We start from the raw sequence: 23,207 nt of genomic DNA, 5'->3' as shown, positions 1-23,207 counted from the left end.
CAGCTGCCAAGTCAATTAGAGTAGAATGGTACGCACTTTTTCCATGCTCTGGCTCTGGGGTGGGGGGAGCCAGGTTAGAGAGCAGGATGAAAATCTTGTCGCTGTTCTGAGTCTGCCACACAAATACATCCCCTGCTTCCCTTGGCCACCGCCGTCTCCTTCTGACATGATATTTCAGTGAATAAAAATGCGCTTTTTTCCCCCCCAACAAAACCATTTGTTTTATTAGTATAATGTGAGAAGTCTGAGTTCAGGTGGTGAGGCGCGAAGCTGGGAAGAGGTGCCTCTTTCCGCCCGCCAACCCTCTAAACCAGCAGATTCAGCACTGACTCCCACTATACAGGAAGCGCCCGCTTTGGGTCTCCCGCAGCTTGCGAGGATTTGAGTGACTTTTGGCCCCTAGCGGCCCCTGTAGCGTCCCTAGTTACCGCGCCCCTAGTAACCACCGGCGCCAAGCAGGGAGCGGCGGGGGAGCCGGAGGCCGCGCCAGCTTCCCCGCCCCGGGCCAGCGCGGGCGCTCAGGCCTCGGCGGCGCGGCCATGGCCGGCTCGCACCGAGCGGCGAAGCTGGCGGCCGCCAGTCTCCAAACCCCGGTAAACCCCAAAGCCGGAGCGCGGGTCGCCCAGTACAGACGGGGGGATTCCTTAGAGGATTTGGAGGAGGAGGAGGAAGAGGAAGAAGAACCGAAGGCCATGCGGCGCGTGCGGGCGCAGGTAATGTAGGGGCGGGACCGGGGCTGGGGCTGGGGCTGGGCGCCGGCCGAGGGCGGGTCCGAGTCCCCGCCGGGCCGAGCCGCGGGCGGGCGAACGGGGCGCCCGGGCCAGACCCTCCCTACCCGGGCCCCGGGGCCCTCCGCCTTCTCTCCGCCTCCATGGAAAACAGTCGACACCGAGGCGTTAACAGGTCTTAATTTTCACCAAAGAGATTGTTGTAAAAATTTCTTGGAGGACATTTACTTTATTTAGTTTAGAGGGTGCAAAGTACAGAACCTCACTCTCTATCCTCCAGCGTCTCAGAAGTAGGTATTCCCTTTTCTCTTTAACTTGGGGAGGACTGATCTGCTCCCCCACAGCACGGAGCGCAGCCCATAAAATTCAGGTGCATCGACTGTGCTGTCAGAGGTGTGTTTTGTTGTCGCCTTAAGGTCTCGGTTACTAGTGCATTTTAGCAGGATACATGAGAGGCGATGTTTAAAACCGTCAAGAGTTCAGTGGATAGGTGAGACAGATATGGATAAGCATCCAGAGGACCCGTTATTTCCAAAAGGGCCCTTCAGGGTGGTGTGAGATGGCCTTTTCAGTGTCACGTGTCCTGAACACCTGTCCACCAGTTAGAGGGGCCCAGTCTGCCATCTGCTCTATTCCCTTAAAGGATAGACACCTTGAATCTGCAGATATAAACCTCCTTACCCTCCGTTAAAGATTCTTAATACCATTTTCCCAAGCCTCTCAGATACATAAAGAAAAAACATTATGGTCTAGGGCTAATAGAAATCACTGAATATTTTGGAATTCTAATCTCTTTAATCTACGCTGAAACAGTTAATGAGAAAATCTGTAGCAATACCTTTTATGGTCAGCATTTCACCAACAGACGTAAACTACTTGAGGTTATCCAGAGGAAGGCAGACGGAGACCCTGAACATGCAGCAGGGTGAGAGTCATAGGACCAGTTTCATTCATGATAAAGCTTCCCCTCAACACAAGTTTCAGTAGCCAACAAAGGAGACAAAGTGATGGAAGAAGAAGATTTGAATGGAGGAAAAGTTTTTGGAGTCCTGGATTATGATTCATTCTCTGCCATTTGCTAGATGATATTAAGAGGTTTCCCTGTCTGTAAAGGAGCTATAATAACTGTCTCTCTTTCTTGTCTCACTCAGATGTTATGAGAACCAAATGAGAAAATGTTTGTCATATTTAAAGAACAGTTTGTATAAATTAGTAATTACAGTAACTACTGCCAGTGGGACTGTCATTTGAACAACCTGCCCAAAGATTAAATTCTACTTTGTCTTGCTGTAGTAGAGGAGTCAGTCATTTGTGTAGTTGCAGTATACTTCCAGAATGCCTTGTTAAACTGCAAATTTGTATTAGAAACATATTACTTTAGGAGAGATTAATTTATCTAATGAGCTAGTTTCAAAGGGACAGGAGCCTACCAAGAAAAAAGAGAGAGGGAAAAAAAGAAGCTAATCTTATAATTTAAAAAAATATATTTTATTGATTTCACAGAGAGGAAGGGAGAGGGAGAGAGCAAAACATCAATGATGAGTCATTGATCGGCTGTGTCCTGCACGCCCCCTGCTGGGGATCAAGCCCGAAACCAGGGCATGTGCCCTGACCCAGAATCAAACCTAGTTGTCCTGGGTTATAGATTGATGCTTAACCGCTAGGCCACGCCAGCTGAGATAATCTTATAAATTTGACACTGTTCTGAGACCACTACACTTGAAGAATCCAAAAGCAAGCCTGATGAGCTGTCACTGCCTGATATCCAGAGGACACTGTTGATGGGGAAAAAAATCACTGAAAAAGAAAGCGAGTGTATAAACAAGGCTGGCCTGGGTTTCAACCCCAATTCTTAAAGGTTAATTTGATGGCACTTTGTCATCTGTAAAATATAGTAAACTCAGATACCTAACCCACCACACAAGATCAATTAGAGAACCAACTTCACAGTAGGTTCCTGTCAGTCCTTTCCTTTGCCAAAGCCTCTCTCCCCACCACCACATCCCTTGCAGGACTGAAGCATGTTCCTTGAATCTAGCCTTAGTTGAAGATAACCGTTCATAGGCCTTGCTATGTGGTTGATGATGACATGGGTAAAGCAGTATTCTATAATCCACAATTAAAATTTCACTGACTTTCCTAATGGGGTGGCTTTCTCTTTTTCTTATTGAAATATATTTCAATAAATATTGAGCATTTATTAAGTACTAGTCACTGACTAGTCATTGGTGAATGAAGTAGACATAGCTTCCACTCTAGTGGGGAGGTTAGACAATAAAAAAACAAACAGTCAAGTGATCATAAGATGGGAAATGTTGAGAAAGAAATGAACAGGCTACTATGATTTAAAAAGAAGTAGGAGGGAACCTATTTAAATTAACATTTAAGCTGATGCCTGATGATAAAAAAGAGTAGCCATTTGAAGAGTGGGTGTGGGAAAAGAATTCCAGGCAGAGGGAACAAGCATATGCAGAGGCCCTAAGATGGGAAGATGAGAGAACTTTCCTCTGATGGTTTCTGGTTTCCAAAAGAAATAAAAGAATTAGCCTGGACAGTGTGGCTCTGTGGTTGAGCGTTGACCCATGCACCAAGAGGTCACTGGTTTGATTCCTGGTCAGGGCACATGTCCAGGTTTCATGCTCCATTCCCAGTATAGGGTATGCAGGAGGAAGCCAATCGATGTTTCTATCTCTCACTCTTCCTTCCTCTCTCTCTAAAAAAAAAAATCAAGAAAAACATATTTTAAAAAAGAAAAGTTTTCATGGGCAGTTGGGGAGTGGGGGTCGGAGCAGGTAGAAGAGCAAGGGAAAGGTAAGCAGTGTTGCTAGGGGAGTGTGAGAGAGGGTGCCAAACAGATCAAGTAGTCATTAGAGATTGTTCAGTTTTTAATTTAATATTAATACTCACAAAACTTTCTTTTTCTTTTTTTTAAGTTATATTTTAATTATGGAAGTAATACATGAACACATTCTCCTTTTAAAATTTCAAATGTTACAAATAAGGTTTAGGCCCTTTTACTATCTCTCCTCCCAAAAGAAAGTCTGGATCCCTCCTCCCTCCCCATTGGTAGCAACTGTTTTGAAACTGATATGTGTATGCATTCTTCTGGGCTTTTTCCTGTCTCCTGTGTACATATTATTTTAATATATGGTAGCATTTTACATATACGTGTTCTGAAACATGCTTTTTACTCATCACTTATTGGGGGGTTTACCCATGTTAGTTCATGTAGCTCTGCCTCATTCCTTACAATTCTTTTCAATGCAAAGAAAATTTTAGTAAAAATTCCAGAATTGCAGATGATACTAGATAGATTATACCACAAATAATTATGAGTGCTGATTACTAATGAAGTACATGTGCTGGAAGGAATCATCTTCTAAGTGGGTCAAGCCAATCTAGGGAAGATTATCCTCTAATCCAGTGGCTGTGTGTACAACATTCCACAAAAAGCCAAACAATTAAAGGAAAAGGGTGCTATTTCAGGCCCTTAGAAAATAATGTCCTTGGTCTAGGTTATTTGATGTACTAAAATGTTTTCTTCTGTGTGAAGACAAAGATGAAATTAGAGTTAGAATTCCCTTATTAACCACTCATCTGTTTTTGGTAAAACACTGTGGAATCAATTTATCTGAAAAGTTCAGGCTAGTGTTAAGAGTATTAAACAGAAATGGAACAGATACTGTTAAAACCCAATGCCTAAGTGTAAATTATCAGACCTGCCACATCTCTTCAGAAGCTACTCATCTTTCAGCATCTTTTTTAGTTTTTTCAGGACCAAATAAATTTTATCATTTAATGGAAAATGATTGTTATAAGGTCTTCTTCTAAAAGAATGAATGGAGAGTACCAGGATGCTTTTGTCTAAAAACGGTTCTTTGGAATGTCTTCCCCGTTTTAGTTAGTTGGTTTTTTTTAAAATAAGCCCTTTCCTTAATACCTAGAATAACTCTTTAGAGTAGCCAGTATTTCTTAGAATGATTCAGTCCTTTGTGAGGGAATACTTCTCCTCTTCTCTTGGTGGAAATAATATTTTTTTAGCTGTACATTCGTCCAGCAAATATTTATTGAGCATCTGCCACTTTTCTAGATGTGGGGGACACCACCATGAACAAAGCAAACAAATCCTTGTCTCTGTGACGCTGACTTTGTGGAAGAGGCAGGCATACAATACACAAATAAATAAAGATATATAGAATGTCCGTTGGTAGTGTGTACTTATGAGAAAAAATAAAGCAGAAAAGGGAAGCTGACAGTGAGTGGGTGGAGAAGTTGCAATTTCAAATAGGGTAGCCAGTGAAGACCTTGTTGAGATGACATTTGAATAAAGGCCCCGAGGTGGTTTTGCCGATTCTTCGGGGAAGAACCACTGCAGGGGTGACTCAAGCAGACAAGCAGACAGAGAGCTAACAGGAAGGAATCGGTCTTCTTCCTCCCCCAGCCCTGCAGTCTCCCTCTAGGCAGAGTGGACCTGGGAGCAGCTCGCAGGGTAGAAACATGGCTTATGGAGTCCCATCCCCAGCCTCACCTAGCAGGGTATAGAAGGGTGGCATTGGAGCCAAGAGACAATAGTTTAATGCCCGGCATACCTACTTTATGTATCGTAAAGTTGATGTTCAGAAGGTTAATGCCCATGTCACATAGCTAAGAAGTGCAGAACCTAGGCTTGAATAAGAATTTGACACCATATCTGTAATCTTTCTCTCAAGCCTTAAGAGTGCTCCAAACGGAAAAGATACTAGCTTCCACCCAACCCTTTTATCTTTGAAGGGTAATAAGGGGGGCTGAGACCAGGTGACCTGTGAGTAGTTAGGAGCCAGTAGTAGACAAGAAATGAAAACCACCTCTTTCTTGCCATAACCTCCCTTTCCAGGCTTGCTTCCCAGAATTGCTTTATACATTTTACTCTCCTCTTACCCTGCAGCTGTGTGCACCTTGCTCTCCACCGGGCCCCTCACCCCTGGCACTTTTGTTAATGTCATTTTCTTAGTCTGCAGTACCTTTTCCCTCTTTCTCCCTGTACTCTCTCGATCCTCCAGATTCTTCCATTCTTTGACTCAGGTTAAATATCACCTCCTCCAGGAAGTCTTTCAGTTATCTTACAAACTGAAACCAAACAAAAGCTCCCTTCACTTGAATACCCTTATCAGTTGGTATTTGTATTTCTCATGATTGCTTTCAATTAGTCCTCTCACTGCTTATTAGTCGTCCTCTCACTGCTTATTTATTTATTTATTTATTTATTTATTTATTTATTTATTTATTTTTAAATATATCTTTATTGATTTCAGAGAGAGGAAAGGAGAGGGAGAGAGAAACATCAATGATGAGAGTCATTGATCAGCTGCCTCCTGCACGCCCCCTGCTGGGGATGAGACCGCAACCCGGGCATGTGCCCTGACCAGGAATCGAACCCCGATGGCCTGGATCTTAGGTCGACTCTCAACCGCTGAGCCACGCCTGGCCGGGCTCACTGCTTATTTAAATGGTGGTGTTGCCAACATTTCCATCCTTGGGTTTTTGTTTTATTGCCCACACTCTCCCCAGGCAGCCTCATCCACATGCAAGGCTGCACCTGCTACTTCTGTGCGCATTGGTGGCTCCCATACCTTCATCTCCAGCCCAGCCTCCTTACCGGGTCTCCAGGTATATTTACCCCCTGTTTCCTGGACGTTGGGCTGCCCTACCATCCCTTAAACTCAGTGTGTCTAAGAGAGAGATTAGTTTTCTTTTCCTAAAGCACTATCCTCTCCTGTACTCCCTGTATTGATGAACGGCAGCAGCAGCATCTACCCAGACAGGCAGCACTCCAATCAGAAATCTTGAATTTGTTGCCCACAATACAGGCCATAATTGAGTTGATGATTCAGTCTCCGAAATCTACAAAGGCAGCTGCCTTGGTTCTGCTTCTTTAATTCTGCCCTTAATATCTCAGACTTGGACTTTTGCAGTAGCTCATTAACTGCTGCTAACCTTTCTTCCTTTGTTTCACTCTATTTGCTTTCAGAAGAATCCTTCTGAGCATTATTGGTCATGTCACTCGTCTGCTCACATCCTTCAAGGCTCCTGCTGCCTGGTTGAGGCTCTTGACTTGCCTTTTCACCTTGTTTCCCATCCTGCCCTGTGCTCCATACCCTGCTCTCCACTAGCCCCCACACTGTCTGCCTCTCTCTGAGCACACCATGCCTGTTCCTTCCTCGCGTGGCTGAAAACCCCTTCCTGCCCTTGGGAGGAATGTGGCGTGTCTTTGGAGCCTAACACTGGGATTTGGATGAAATCCCAGCTCTACTGCTTACTAGCTGTGATTGCAAGCAGGTCACCTACATCCTCCAGGCCCAGTTTCCTTATCCAGAGCAGAGTGCCTGCCAGCTGCATCACCGCGAGGTAGCATCTGATGAATGTTCTGGCACTGTGCCTCGGATTTCTTTTTCACTGCTTCCCTAATCTGACAGACTTTTCCCTCATCTAACATTATGTCTCTCTGGCGCACCCTTGCCTCGTCTTTCCCCCTGGTCAGAGTAAGGCCTTCCTTCTCTGAACTGTCACGGTAACTGACATTGTGACGCACATGGTCACTCATCTGTCTTCGTGCTCAGCTGGGAGGAATCAGGAGTTGTGTCTCAAAGTCTGCTACTCACTGTTTATGTACACATCCTCCCCCAAACTGGCTGGAAGCTTCTCGAAGCGGAGTTTTTATCTGATTTGTATCTTTAAGCAGCCTGCTGAATGAATGCTGGGCGTCCCTAAGTAGTTAATGAATAAGTTAACAAAGTACTCATTTCCATAGCTAAAAATGGTGAGGAGCACATATAGAAACAGTAGAAGATATCAGAAAATTCTCTTGAGTTGTATGACCATAAAGCAGTTCTCTGAGTCATAGATTTGTTGGTAATACATTTCTGCATACCAGTTCTGCTGAAGGAAATTTGTTTTCCTTCATTTGTTTTCTCTGAGTTAGCCCAAGTAGTATAATACTGGCCTCTTGTACATTGTTTTTAGCCCATTTTTAAAAACACTGTATCTATAACTTCTGTATACAAGTGACTCTTCTGCATTTTCCCATTGGGAAAAGCTACTCAGATTTATTTCCTAGTGTCTTATCAGACTGGCTCTATAATTTTCTAAGGCAAATACACTTTTTTCATGATGAGTATATTTCAGGCAGTAGGCTAAATTGAAGACCATGGTCAGCAGCCCTTTATGCACAGTATCATGAATAACTTCAACTGTTTCTCATCTGAGAAGATACTGAATTTCTATATGGAGAAAGTGAGGTTTTACATCTCTAGTTGCTTCAATTAAAAGAACTATGAGAGGTATTTGAAAGGAGTTGGGGGAAAGATCAGTGAGACTCTCCCAGGCATGATCTATATATAGAATAACTACACTCTGTGTGGTTACAATACTATACTGTTTGACTCTTGTTCTCTTCTCACTCCCAAAGTCCCTGTCACCCAAGAGAGCTACTGCTCTTGGTGCCCCCAGGAGCGGCTGTTCTGAAGGTACCTCCCACTGCCTTCCACACCCTCCTACTCCTCCTGAGGTCTCCCCTGCACATCCAGGAGGGTTTCTTCCCGGGTTCTGGTTGAGCCAGTGAGAACTGTGTCCCCTCCATCTCCTGCCCTCCTTTGCCTGCACTCCTGTCTTCTCTCCACTGGCACACCCTGTGGCCCACACTGTAGGAGCCCAGCTCCGGGAGGGCGTTGGGCTGTGTTTGCTTGGTTTGCAGCAAGAGGAACTTCCTTCTTCTTCATCTCAATTATCACAGCTCTGAAGGAGCCTCTTGATAAAGGATAGTTTTGTTCTATTCTATTACAGTGTATGGGTTCATACATGATCCATGAATCTAACCATCCTTTATAAAAAGGACCAAATAGCATTTGTTTTCTGGCAACTTGGTCTCTCTCTCTTGTTCTTAATAAAATGTTGTGAGGGGAAAATGTACATAGCTCACAAATAACTTATAATCCATTAATATATGTATGTAGCCCACAAGTAAGCAGTATTGAGAATCAATATCAACGTCATTTGTCTTTCAATTCCAAACACCATATAACAGGTTTTTTTCCTCTTATCAGACTGATTTTAATACCATTTCTGGGTTGAAGAAACAAACATCTATAAACTATGAAGACCTTGTGGACTTTTCTGATATTTACCACTCTAATGAAGAATATTTCAGGAAACTAGAAGAGCTGAAGGCTGCCCACATGGAAACTATGGCAAAATTAGAGAAAATGTACCGGAATAAATTAAATTTAAAGAAAGTTCAGCCAGTGATCATCAGAGATGAATCTTCTAGTGTTTCTTCCACGTAAGTTTGTACATAATGTTGTTTGTGGACTGTAAAATAAAATGTATACTTAAAAGTGCAGAACAAGCCCTGGCTGGTGTGGCTCAGTTGGTTGGGCGTCATCCTGTGTGCTGAAGGGTTGCTGGTTCGATTCCTGGTCAGGGCACATGCCCAAGTTGCGGGCTAGATCGCCGGAGGGGTGTGCAGGAGGCAGCCAATCGATGTTGCGCTCTCACATCAATGTTTCACTCTCTTTCTTCCTCTCTCTTCCTCTCTTTCTAAAAATCAGTTTAAAAATCTTTTAAAAAGTACAGAACAAAATTATTTTAGAATATTTTCTCTCATATTTCCCTTTGTATTTTTAATTGTATACAGAGGTGAGATTTTATTCAAAATGTTTAACGGTTTATCAACCTACTAGGTGGCTTCTTGCTTTGAGAGTCATTTGGTGGCCATTTGGTCTTTTCTCTCTGACCTATCATTCATACAACTGTAGACATGTATCAGAATATTTAGTCTGGGCCATTTTTAAATGATGAATATTAAAATTTTAAAAGCCCTTTATAATATGTGGATTAACATGAGCTCATTAAAGATATAGTATGAAGAGTTTAGGACTATGACATAAATCTGCTTCAAGTTTTCAAAATAGTCTTTAATTTCAAGATAAACTCACTATTTCTGTGATAAACTCACTTGTTTTGAAATGTGAGGCAAATCCCTTAACTCATCTAGTTGTTCAGTACTGATTGCGTATCTCCTGGGTAGCACACCTTGCCTGGACACTGATGCCCTCAAGGAGCTCAAAGACTAGCTCAGAACCAAAACTTGCAGTACAATGTGATATAACAGTGTTATGGAGACAGAGGAAAAAGCAGTTGATCATGTCAGGGTGTCACTGGAGGGACGCAGGCAGGAATTTTCTACTGAAGTGTCATACCTGAGTTCAGTCATAAGGGGGGGTGTAGCTGCAGCAGATGCAGGAAGCCAGGAGTGGCCTTCTAGGCAGCTGAAACCATGTGTGCGAAGGCACGGCAGCAGGAGAGGTGGTGTGTGTGAGGAACTTCACGCAACTGGGTGTGACTTAGGATGGCGATGGGGTAGGGAGAAGTCAGAGGTGAAACTGGAAGGGTAGGCATGGGCTAATATTAATGGGCTTTATAATCTATACTTGACTTCATAACAGTGACAAATCATGGGAAAGTTTCAAGAAAGTGATATGATCAGATGTATGTTTTCAGATGGTGACTATGGAAAATGTGTGGAGAATTCAATTCAGAGGTTAGACACAAGGAGCCTTGACTATCTCATGTTCCTCCCTTATAAAATGAGGAAATCAGATTAGATAACTTATAGGCATTTTCCAGCTCTATTCTAAATAAAAGTGATAACTTTGACAAGCCACATCCAACTCCTATCTTCTAACCGATTATACCTTGATCTAAGAAAATATATAATTCTTAATTTTTAATTTATATATTTTTTCTATATATATAATTTATATATTTTTTCTATATATTTTAATTTAAGAATCACATACAACTGAAAGTGTAACCTAATTGTTCTTCTCGCTTAGGTCTGTATCAGAAAAGAACTGTCACCCTATCTCCTTATTCACATCGCTTTCAGAACCTGATTTATGTCATTCTTCCTCCTTGATTGTGTCTTCCTCTGAAGATGAGTTGCCCAACTTAGAAAAAGAGTTTCCTGAGAAAAATGGGATGTTGACCTATGCCAAGGAGCTCATCAACAACATGTGGACCAACTTTTCTGTTAAAGATTACATTCAGTGTAAAGATGCTGACTTCCTAGCAGTTGAAAAAACAAAGAAGAAACCAAAAGAATGGGTGCCAAAGATTACAGTACCTGAGCCTTTTCAAATGATGATTAGAGAACAGAAGAAAAGACAAGAGAACATGAAATCTAAATCAGATATTGAAATGGTACACAAACTGCTCAAAAAAGAAGAAGAAGATCCAGAGTGTAAGAAAAAATTCCGAGCCAACCCAGTTCCAGCATTTGTCTTTCTCCCCCTTTATCAGGATATAGTCAAGCAAAACGAAGAACGGAGGCGGACTATGAAGGAGAAAAACAAAGAAACCCTCTTGGCCTCACAAAAGCCATTTAAGTTTATTGCAAGGGAGGAACAAAAGCAAGCAATCCGGGAAAAGCAGCTGAGAGACTTGTTTAAGTCTAAAAAGACAACAAATCTATTTAAAGCCAGACCTATACCTCGATCTACTTATAGTTCAGCTGCCAATGACAGATTACAAGAAGAAGAGCTCTGCAGAAACATTAAGACACAACTGACAGCCCAGGAATTTTTATCGAATTCATCCCCTCCGCCTTATAGACCAGCTCACAGAAGTTTTGCTGCAAGGAAGCCCAAGGGCCCTGAACAGGCTGAAAAGTTGAAGTATAAAGGCAAGTCTAGGAACCAGACTGCTGATCTTGGAGAACTTCCTGAGACAAATCAGAAACACCTCTTGGAACAGAAAGGTCCAAAACTCCTAACAATCTACAAACAACCTGATCTTCATGCATCCACTAAAAGAGAGAAAAATTTGGCAGATAAAGAAGCATATGAAGAAAATTTAAAAGAAACACATTTTCCTTATCAGTCTCAAAGGCACAGGTCACCAGTTAGATGTACAAATGCAAAGCGTGTGCCTTGTTACTACAACCCTCCAATGCCCACAGTTTCTTCCAGAGGAAGAGAGCAAGCCATCAGGTAAGTAACTAGGAGACAGCACTGACTGACTTACGGTTGCTAAAATAGTATATGCGGCACTGTTTTATGTTGGTGAATTTGAAAATATGAAGAAGTTATTGTATCTGGTAATATATTTTACTCTATAATAGAGGACATTTTGTAAGAGGGTGTGCTAAGAAATGTATTGTCCATTTTATGAATCCTTGGGCATAGAAAAGGTTATAGTCAGGCTATTGATTTCCAATTTCACAAGTCAGGTCGTTCTCAAAAGGTTGCCTTTTTTCAACCTTTGAATTACCCTGTGTTAAATTCAAAGGTTGAATTTAACCTGTATTAAATCTTTGCTAAGCAACATTCTCATTGGCTTAAAGTGAATTAAGCATTAGTTTGTTGCCCTCAGGAGATCACTTGAGGAAACGAAAATGTTGGAAGAAGAGAGAAATCGGATCCTAACTAAGCAGAAGCAAAGAATGAAAGAATTGCAGAAACTTCTGAAAACCCGGACTAAGGCTTATGACTCACATCAAAGTTTAGCTCAGATGTCTAAATCCAGAATAAAATCTCTCAGGTATCATGAAAGAACCTTGAACCTCCAGACCATTGGTTTTCAAATGTTTTTTCAAAATCAGTGGATACCAATATATGAGCAGATTAAGAAGAGTGTTAGTATTTTAGTTTCTGGATTCAAGTTACTATTAGTTACTTATACTCAAAACACACACACTCACATTCACTCACCTTATGGTAAGAACCAACCTGTATACTCACCTGATGGTGAGGACCATGAAGCCATGTTGATGAACAGAAATGTTTTATATTATGGCCATGGTTAATATGATATAATCTTATGTCAGCATTTAATCTTTTTCTTTATATTATTTTTTGATTGCACAGTATAATATTGAGAAAAATCTTGAGTCACATAGATAAAGCTTTTTTTTTAAATATATCTTTATTGATTTCAGAGAGAGGAAGGGAAACAGAGAGAGACAGAAACATCAATGATTAGACAGTCATTGATCAGCTGCTTCCTGCACGACCCTTCTGGGGATCGAGCCCACAACCCAGGCATGTTCCCTGACAGGGAATCAAATTGTGATCTCCTGGATCAAAGGTCGATGCTCAACTGCTAAGCCACTCTGGCCTGGCTAGATAAAGCTTTTTAACAGTTTGCCATTTAATCTCAGCATATTCTTCAATATACAGATATGTAAAAGAGCTTTGTTCTAAGGTTTGCTCGAAATCTGATAGCACAAATTAACACATTGGTGTTAATTAATATCAATTATGTGAAGTGTCAATTAACAGGTGTGTTGTTTAGTGATATGTGTTGCATTTTGTCACAGTTTTAATATAAGTAAATAAAAATATTCACAGAACCCCTTCACAGAACACTGGAATTCTGCAGAACAAAGTTTGAAAACCAGTGTTCCAAAGGAACATTTTTATGTTGCAAGTAAACATAAAAATGTTCACATTTAAGTAGGAAAATAACTCCCCCAAAGCTGGGTAAGTAATATGATTTATTAATTTTTAGCCTGATCTATAAGTATCCCCCCAAATCTATATTTCCTTTTAATTATAAGTATTTCTTTTAATATATATTGTATATAATTATATTCCTATATTTGGAGGTCTTTTATAATGTATGTTATATATATATATTCCTTATAATGTCTATAAATATAATTCATTGATAGAAGGAGTTTGATGAGCTTGAGCAAAAATTCCTTAAAAATATGCTATTCATCCTTAAAAGTAAATTAGATTTTTCATAATACCAACTTTATATAATTAAGCATAATTATAATTTTATAGTATAACTATTTTCTTTAATCCATGAAATCTTATTATCTTGGTAGAATTCATATATTTTACATAGAGAAAAAGAGCATAGGATTCATTATAGGATCTTGCCCAAATAATAAGTACACTTACTATGAATTTATGCATTTTGGTTCCTATTCCTCTGTTATAGTCCCACACTCCCTATTTCTCCCTTGACCTGTTCCAATATAATTAACTTTGCCACCAACCTAGGGCAGATCTTATGTAAGGGAATAAAGAAGAGCAAGGTCTTATTTTCAGAAGAAATTCCTTAAAGAGAAGATACCTATTTTGGACCAAATTTTCTTTTTTATACACTTATATATGAGATAAGAGGGCATTAAGTCATTTTTTTCAGGCCCTTACTACATTATGTCTTGAAGATTTCAGAATCTGCAAAGTACAAAGATTGCTCCCAGGATTTAAAATGTTTGTTCTCAGAACCTGGAATTTTTATTCTGCTTCCATAAAAATGTACCAGTCTAGAAAAGAAATGGTGGTAAACTGTAAATTGTGCTCATAATTTCTGATTTGTCATCTAAGCTAAAATGGTATATATGCAAGTTCTTCTTTTTAAAATTCCATTCCTTTTATTTGGTTTTAGAAAGAGTGAAAAGGAAAGGATGAGAGAATACCGACGAGAACTAGAAGAAAGAGAAGAAAAATTAAAATACAGGCCGCTACTGTTTGAAAGAGTTGCTCAGGTTGTGTTTGTTGGAATTTGAGAGCTATTGTCAGGTTTTTTTTAAACATCTCCAGCTCTTAATTTACAGTCCGTTTTCTTGTGTGCTATATAATGTATTAAGACATTGTTTCTGTGACAGCTTCATCAAATCAGTCAAGTAAGTAAGTTTGCTGAAATCTGAGCATTGAATCTTGTTGATGAGGCACGTAAGCTTGATGAAGAACATGCTACTAATCTAATCGTTTTCAAAATAATAGTTTCACAACCTGTTTTTAATGGCTGGTCTTTTTTCAGTAACAGCTTGGCCAAATATTAAGTTAAGGTTTCATGATATGATTTGGAGGTCTTTGAAGAATTAAAAAATGAAACAAAATGGCTACTTGAATCAGATTTATTTTTTATTTTATTGAGATATAACTGACATACAGCACTGGATAAATTTAAGGTGTGCAGCATAATGACTTCACATACATAAATTGCAAAATGATCACCACAATAAGTTTAACTAACATCCATCACTTCATATACTTACCCTCCCAATTTTTTTTCCTTGTGGTGAGAACTTTTAGGATTTATTCTCTTAGCAACTTGAAAATATCCAATACATAGTTATGATGATGTATATTACATCCCCAGGACTTATTTAGCTTATAATTGGAAATTTGTGCCTTTTGACTACCTTCATCCAGTTCCTCCTGGTAACCACAAATCTAATCTCTTTTTTTATGAGTTTTTTAAAATTTATTTTATTATTATTTTAAAATATGTCTTTATTGATTTCAGAGCAAGGAAGGGAGAGGGAAAGAGAGAGAGACAGAAGCATCAATGATGAGGGAGTTATGAATCAGCCACCCCCTGCTGGGGATTGAGCCCGAAACTCAGGCATGTGCCCCGACTGGGAATCCAACCTTGATCTCCTGGATCCTAGGCCGATGCTCAACCGCTGAGCCACACCCAGCTGGGTGTTTTTAAAAATTTTAGATTCCACATATAAGTGAGATCATACAGTATTAGTCTTTCTGTCCGACTTATTTCACTTAGTATAACGTCTTCAAAGTCCACCCATTTTGTTGCAAATGGCAGGATTGCCTTCTTCTTATGGATGCATAGCATTCCATTGTGTATATACACCACATTTTCTTTGTCCAGTCCTCTTTCAATGCACTCTGAGGTGGTTTCCTTTCTTGGCTATTGTAAATAATGCTGCAATGAATGGGGTGCAGATATCTCTTTAAGACAGTGATTTTGTTTTCTTTAGATATATATCTAGAAGTCAGATTGTTGGATCATATAGTTATTCTATTTTTAATTTTTTGAGGAACCTAGATACTGTTTACCATAGTGGCTGTACTTATTTACATTCCTACCAACAGTACACAAAGGTTCCCTTTCTCCACATCTACATCAGCATTTCTCTCTTGTCTTTTTTATAATAGGCATTTTAACCAGTGTGAGATATTACCCCATTGTGAAATATCACCAAATGATTTGCATTTCCCTATGATTAGTTATGTTGAGCACCTTTTCATGGACCTGTTGGCCATTTGAATATCTCCTTTGGAAAAATGCCTATTCAATCCTTTGCCACCTTTTAAATTGGTGTCTGTTTTTGCTATTGACTTGTATGAGTATTTTATATAGTTTGGATATTAACTCTTTATCAGATATATGATTTGCAAATATTTTCCCCCATTCAGCAGGTTGCCTTTTCATTTAGTTGATCAGGTTTTTTTAAGTGAGTCTATAATTTTCAATGTTATCTACAATTACTGAAAGGATTTCCTTTTTATTGGAAAAACAAAATTTATACTCAATTTTACAATCTTTCCCTTAAGAGAGATTTGTCAATTTCAGATAATCTCCTTAGTATCCATAAGGGAGAGGTTCCTATGGGTGACTTAGCTTAACAATAGACAGAATCACTGGAGGTTAAGGTGAATTTCAGGCTGTTACATTTGGAGCTTTGTCAGCATGTGCCTGGGACAGATGTCATTACAAGACTGTCCTTTCGATGACTCATTGAGGACTAGGGACATGTATTATGGGTTAATCTACATATTATAATCTCTCAAAGTTATGGGAACCTTTTACTTACTGATTTGGATATAATTTTATGTAGTGCTTGTCATTTTAAGGGGTGGGTTTCTTTTAACATCTCAGTTTCAACTTTAGGAGGGAAAAGTCATAAGATGTTTTATATGACTCAGTGTAAAGAGATTGACTTTGGCTCAAAGCAGTTATCTGTAGCTCACAACTGCAGGTTTTTATGTCCTCTTGTCTGGTGGATATCGACCCAGATTTCCCACTGGCATCTTACATTCATCTTGCCCCAAACTAGATCCTCCTCTTTGATTTCCTGTTTTGGTTGGGCCACTATTTAGGTGACTCAGAACCACTTCTCCCCATTCAATTGTCACTGAGAGAACTTTGATTATCCTTTGCGTACCTCTCTTTGCTCCTAAATAATTTTTGGATCTGCCTTTCTCCACTCCTGATGGTGAAATGCTAGGTGAAACCTCTATTATTTCCTATCTGAGTTAATATAATTGTTTGACTGGTTTTCCTGTTCTGTTCTTTGCAAAGCCATGGGTCATATCTTTATTTTGCCATTCCCATTCCCTTGTGAAAATGTTAACCCTGGGTAGGTAGTTAATAACCCTTGATAACATGCATTCACAGAACCATTCTTGTTTTCAATGAATGGTATCAAGAGGTCTTGTCATTGACTTCTCCAAAAAATTCTACAAGGTTGTTATTCCTATACTGCAGAGGAAGAAACTGAAGTTCAAAGAAGGTAAGTAATTCATAAGATTTATAGTTAAATAAGGTAACAAGAATTGGAGCCCAAATCACTCTGCTTCCAAACACTTACCACTGAGCTATCCTGCTTTCTCCCAGAAGATATCCCTACAAGTCATACAGAATCCTCCATGATCTGACCCGTTAACCTCTTTAGTTCACATGCCACTGTGCTCCCCCCAAGTCACACTTTATATACCCTTTACTCTCAGACCATACTAGACTACTAGTTTCAAACTTGAAATCTTTATTCATGCTGTTTCTGGACACCCTTAGGGCCTCTTCCTATCTTTTGTCCCACTCTTTCAAGTCAGTCTAAAATCACTTCTTACATTGTTTCCTCTGGTGGGGTTGGTGCCCTTTGCTCTGATCTTTGATTGCCCTTTGCGTACCTCTCTTTGCTCCTACCACATTGTGTGGAAATTATCTTAATGATCTCTCTTCCCTTCCAGCACCTAGCACCTAGGACAACATCTGGCACAGAGGAGATGTTAATAAACATCTGTTGAACCAAAACTGAACTGTTATGAACAAATTAGCCAGATAATGAGCTGTCATTTTCTTTCTGGGATTAGCCCAGACTGAGAGTACTACCCTGACGAATTAGTGATGAGTCTCAGCATTAACAAGCAGTTTTGCCATGCTGTGAATTCCCACTGTTTCTAAGCACCAGAGAAAATGTGGCAAAACAAGCGGTGTGTATGAATTTAAACCCATAAAAAAATTTTAAATGTAGAAAACAGGTTAGTTTCATACCTGATATTTCTTCTACCACTTTTGGCCCTCACATATGCTGTTCCCTTTGCCCCACATACTTTTCCTATATACCCCCTACTCACAAAATAAGTATTTAGCAATTATTAAATAAATGAATTATTATAAACTAAATTTATAGTTATAAAAAATAAGTATATTTTCCCCTTCAATCTAGGGTGCTGATAGTAGACAAACTTTTATCATTTGCTAATTTTGGTTTCCTGAAGAAACAGCCTTTTTTTTTTTTTAATAAAGTGTGTGATAGTAAAATAATCTTAGTTATTTTAACTGTTCCTTTTTTTGTCTCAGTCTTTTATTGTTGCTAATCCTCACCTGAGGATATTTTTTTCATTTATTTTTTAGATCGTGGAAGAGAGGAAGGGGGGGAGAGGGAGGGAGAAACATTGATGTGAGAGATACACATTGATTGGTTGCCTACCACATGCATCCTGACCCAGGCCGGGGATCAAACCTGCAACCCAGGTGCGTGCCCTCGACTGGGAATTGAACCCGAGACCGTTGGGCACATGAGCCAGCACTCTAGCCACGGAGACACACCAGCCAGGGTTAGCTCAGTCTTTTTTTTTTTTTTTTAACCCTCACCCAAAGGTTTTTCTTTCATTGCTTTTCAGAGAGTGGAAGAGAGGGGGAGAGAGAGAAACATCAATGTGAGAGACACAATGATTGGTTGCCTCCCACAAGCAACCAACCAGGGGCTGGGGATTGGGCCTGCAACAGAAGTACGTGCCCTTGGCTGGAATCAAACCCAGGACCCTTCAGTATGCGGGCTGATGCTCTAACCACTGAGCAAAACCGGCTAGGGCAGTCTTTATCATTCTTTTGCATGGTGAAATGCAAGGGGGAAATGTTTGTTTCAATTAGGAAAAATTACACACTATTCAACTTGATATAAAATATTAAAAGGTAATTCTATATACAGAATGACTGGCAGTGACTCACCATTGCTTTGCTTTTTTAAAAATTTTATCTTTATTGTTGAAAGTATTACAGATGTCCCCTTTTTTCCCCCCAATGACCCCCTCCACCCCGCACCCCCCTCTCCGGCCTTCATCACACTATTGTTAGTGTCCATGAGTTATGCATATATGCATATAAGTTCTTTCATTAATCTCTCCCCACCCACCCACCTACCCCTGCCTTCCCTCTGAAATTCATCAGTCTGCTTTGCTTTTGTTAACAGAAATTAGTACATTTTTCTTGCAGTCTGTTTTGCTGTGACTATTGGTGCTAATTAAAAGCTGTTATTGTAATAAATTCACTCAAACTTTATGCATTACTCATTTGTAAGTGTTAACTGTGGTCTTGCTGTTGTTGAGTTATCCACTACCAGTAGGCCTGTGATCCAGTACAGAACAAACCATGTTGTCCTGTTTCTTGGAAATTACAAGGTTTGTTAACTGAGTACATGTTAAATTGAATTTTAAACCAAATTCAGATGAACATTTATGAGTACTAACTTTGATTAGTATTTTAATCTCTTTTATATTTAATTTGCTTAAATCAGAATATACTGTTCTTAATGCATTCAGAGTTAGACTTGGGGTTTCTTTATTCTGCTTTATAGTCTTTGGGCACAGTTCTCATCTTACTTTGCCATGCCTTTCAGTTCCCCCAAGCCTAGTCTATGAATATAGCCTCTGGATGCTTGTTCACTTTGTTTTCTAAAAAGTATTATTGCTCTAGCCGGTTTTACTCAGTGGTTAGAGCATTGGCCCACAGACTGAAGGGTCTCAGGTTCAATTGCCACCAAGGGCATTGCTCTGAAAAGCAATGGAAAAAACATCCTCAGGTGAGGATTTTTAAAAAAAACGGTTGTTATTCACAGTTGGTGCATTTTAGCAGCAGTTAAAGTGCTGTTTTTCAGTTTTCCAGAGTGTCAGAAAATGCACTGTTGATCGTTTTAATCCATTGTAATCAGTCTTTGCTATTTTAATTTCTTCCATGAAATACTAGACTCCATGAGCCCTCATTATGCTGGAGTACCTGGATTGGGCAAATATTTGACCACTGCATTGCTGAAGTCAGGCTTTAGGCTACCACTTAGATAAAAACAGCGTGGTACAGTGGAAAAGACCCAGGAAAGGGTCAAGAGACTTGTTTCTACCACTTAACCATTCTTGTGACCTTAAGCAAACCGTTTAACCTCAGTGAGGGTGGTGGGGACATCTTGGTTTCCTTATTTTTTAAATTTGGGGGTGAGACTGGGTGCCACGGGAACTGGGCCATTCCTAGTCACTTTGTTTTAGTTGGAGGTCCAGGTGGCAACTCTTGGCCCTATACTAGTTCATATCCACTCATGGGAGCTAAAAGTGGACTAAAGCCAAGGCCCTAGTGTGAACCCCAGTCATCTTGTGGCTCCATAAAGCCTACGGTCTCAGGAACTGTGACAACTTCCAACTTGCTTCTGATATGAGAGGGTCATCATAACTCCCACAGACCCCAAAGCCAGGAAGTAACTTTCTGGAGATTTGAACCCAGTTCTAAGTTCATGTTCTTTTTGCTTCCTCCACAGAGTAAAGATAACAACACTGATGATTGTATTATCTGTGGAGTGGAGATATGGCTTATAAAAAGCAGAAATTACAGTAGGCACATAAAAAAACCCTCTGACAACTATCACATGAAATATTTTCTTACTGTTTTTCCAGATATCCTTAAGCAGTCATAAAAGTATATAAAACAGGCACAGTGTAAAGAATAATTATAGATCAGAATTCATGTGGCCACCACCCAGGTTAACAAATAGAGCGTTGCCAGCACCCTACACCCTGCGCACCTTTCCCGGGTCAAAACCCTCTCCCGCTCCCCTAGAGGTAACCACTATTCTAACTTTTGAGACAGGTATTTCCTTGTTTTTCTTTGCAGTTTTACCACCTATGATTTATCTCTATACAATATAGTTTAGTTTTGCCTCTTTGGGGGCTTTTTGTAAATGGAAATTATATATATTTATTATGTTTTGCTTCTTTTGCTCAGGATTATGTTTGTGAGGTTCATCCATGTTATGGTGTATAACTAGAGTTCATTCATTTTCATTGCTTTACTTTACTCTATTGTATGAATAGACTACAATTTATTTATCCATCCTACTGATAGATATTTGGGTTGTTTCCAGATTGGGGTTGTTATAAACAGTACTGTCCTGAACATTTTTATACATGTCTCCTGGGGCACATGTAGGAGTTTCTCTGGGTATATACCTAGGAGTGGAATTGCTGGTCAGAGGGGATGCATATTTTCAACCAACTGATTACTGAATTTAATATTCACTGGAACTTTTAACCCATACATTTTTTAATGGAAAGTTAAAGTCTTTTGCTCTCATCTAAAAAGGTTTGTTTTTCCTATAGAAAAATGCAAGAATGGCAGCAGAAAAGCATTATTCTAACACCCTAAAAGCACTAGGGATATCTGATGAGTTTGTTTCAAAGAAAGGCAAAAGTGGAAAAATATTCGAGTCCTTCAGCAATCAAGAGATGAAAAGTTTCACTGAAGATAAAGAAAGGTAACATATATAAGATGTCTGAATGGTATACCTCTGAAAAAATTCTTACCTGCAGGAAAGCAAAAATTCTGTTCTATAATGTTTTTCAAAGGTCTTTTACCTAAATAAATTCATGTGAATTGTTATCAAACATTGATATTTTAATATTTTTGACAAATCCAAAATATTACATGGTGATGAAATATCTTGTTTTTAAGTAGAGTAAGTTTCTGACTGACATAAATAATGAAAATAACATGCTTTCAAGTGAAGTTTAAAGAGTCAACCAAGTTTTGAAATAAGTTCTCAGGGGCACATTTACTTTCCCAATTGGGACTTATATAGAGAGTTTCTTGGTAAATTGGAGCTCATACACTTAAGGAAGACTGACATCATGATGACATACATTGCAAAGGGTTTGTTTACCTTTAAACCAAATCAATTTTCCTTTGAAAGACTGATAAATTTTTTCCTCTAGCTTTAATGAAGAAGAAAATGTAGAAGAGGGAGAGAATGGGGAAGAAAATTATTTTACTGAAATCAACAGCCAGGATTCTTGCAAAGAAAAAGATGAATCCGATGAAGAGAGTGGAGAAGAGAAATCTGTTGAAGAATAAAACAGAATCAGCAAGACCTCCTCTCTGTGCCTGAGCTGCGGTTTGCAGCATCCAGTGTTAGCAGCCTTGCTTGTTGTGTTAGGAATATGGATGGGAGCCCTCTGATGTGTGCAGAGCTCTTGAGCAAAGTCATCTGTAGCCGAAAAGGCCGAATCCTGCTGATTGGTCATTTGGTCGAAGTAAGGCTTTGCCTGTTCAGTTTTTTAAATTGCTACACATGTTCTGTTTGCAACTCTGATGTTGTATTTTTTTAAAGTGGTTGAGAATCACAGCTGTCACAAACTGATGAGTCATAAAAATATACATTACGTCATTATTTTTGGTAGAAAAAAATGGCTTAGCATTGAGAGAAGTACTGGCCTTTGGTGTTTTGTTTGAAAAAATTTCTCTGGGAAGCATGAATCAATACATATTTTTAAATTATACTATTTGCACATTCTTTTTCTCTGTAATACATCTCACAAAATGAATCCTCAAGCTTGTTTTATAAAGTTTCTTATCTGAACCATTTCTAAAAAGCAATAAAATATAGAAAAAATACTTTCAAATTTATATTTATTTCTGCACCAAAAGTATACTATTAAATTCACCACTTTTTCTTTTTATCTCTAGCTTTATTTCAAATTATTTTTGATATATAAATTATTAGAAAAGTTTTTATACTATTTTTTAACCTTGCGTATTATGACAGATGGAAATAATGATAGCATCTGAGTTATAATCTTAATAAATATCAACCCTGTTTTAAATGTGATTAAATTGTGCATAATAACTTGTCCAAGGCAAGTCTCCAAAGTAATTCTGACTTGCCTCTTTAATATTAGACCCAGTGGTGCTCAACTTTTTACATATTATTGCAGATACACTTTGTCTTTCTGCGCATATTAATTTGATTTTATGAATCTATCATTTTTTTCTCTTAAAGCAAATTTTTTGTTATAAGAACTCAAACCAGTCATAAAGATGTGACAGGGTGAGACATTTTCTTTTATAAAAACAATCAACTTCCTTTAAAGAGGATGAACTTATAAAGGTATATATAATACCAGTGTTTTCCTACTGGAAGTTTATGCTTTAAATGAAGGAATAAAGTGATTTTTTCCAATCAAGGGCAAATGTTTATTTGTAATTCCTTTCCTATAGTTTGTGTTCAGGTACTTGTCACTATCATTAGATTGTAAACTCCTTGAGACTTGGCACCATTTTAAAATTCATCTTTGTATTCATTTAATATTTTGCCCAGGATTGTGCATATGGTAGGTACTTAATAAAGGTTTAAATGAT

At 39.1% G+C, this 23,207-nt stretch overlaps 1 protein-coding gene across 3 annotated transcripts; it reads left to right on the top strand.

Moving 5' to 3' along the window:
* Positions 1 to 428: 428 nt before the first annotated feature.
* FAM161A (FAM161 centrosomal protein A) lies at positions 429 to 23,207 on the top strand. Of its 3 annotated transcripts, none has more exons than XM_081157070.1 (7): positions 429 to 713; positions 8,807 to 9,042; positions 10,598 to 11,752; positions 12,135 to 12,302; positions 14,166 to 14,265; positions 21,173 to 21,327; positions 21,785 to 23,207. In XM_081157070.1, exons 1-7 carry the CDS (start codon positions 540 to 542, stop codon positions 21,921 to 21,923), a joined length of 2,127 nt encoding a protein of 708 aa, XP_081013196.1. In that variant the 5' UTR covers positions 429 to 539; the 3' UTR covers positions 21,924 to 23,207. The 3 variants fall into 3 exon arrangements, with proteins under 3 accessions (XP_081013196.1, XP_081013198.1, XP_081013197.1); XM_081157071.1 differs by having other exon boundaries at positions 471 to 593; XM_081157072.1 differs by lacking the exon at positions 12,135 to 12,302 and having other exon boundaries at positions 451 to 713.

Source organism: Miniopterus schreibersii (assembly GCF_964146895.1).
Source record: "Miniopterus schreibersii genome assembly, chromosome: 13".
Classification (NCBI taxonomy): domain Eukaryota; kingdom Metazoa; phylum Chordata; class Mammalia; order Chiroptera; family Miniopteridae; genus Miniopterus; species Miniopterus schreibersii.
The sequence above is the reverse complement of the archived record's forward strand: the minus strand, read 5'-3'. Positions and strand labels throughout refer to the sequence as shown.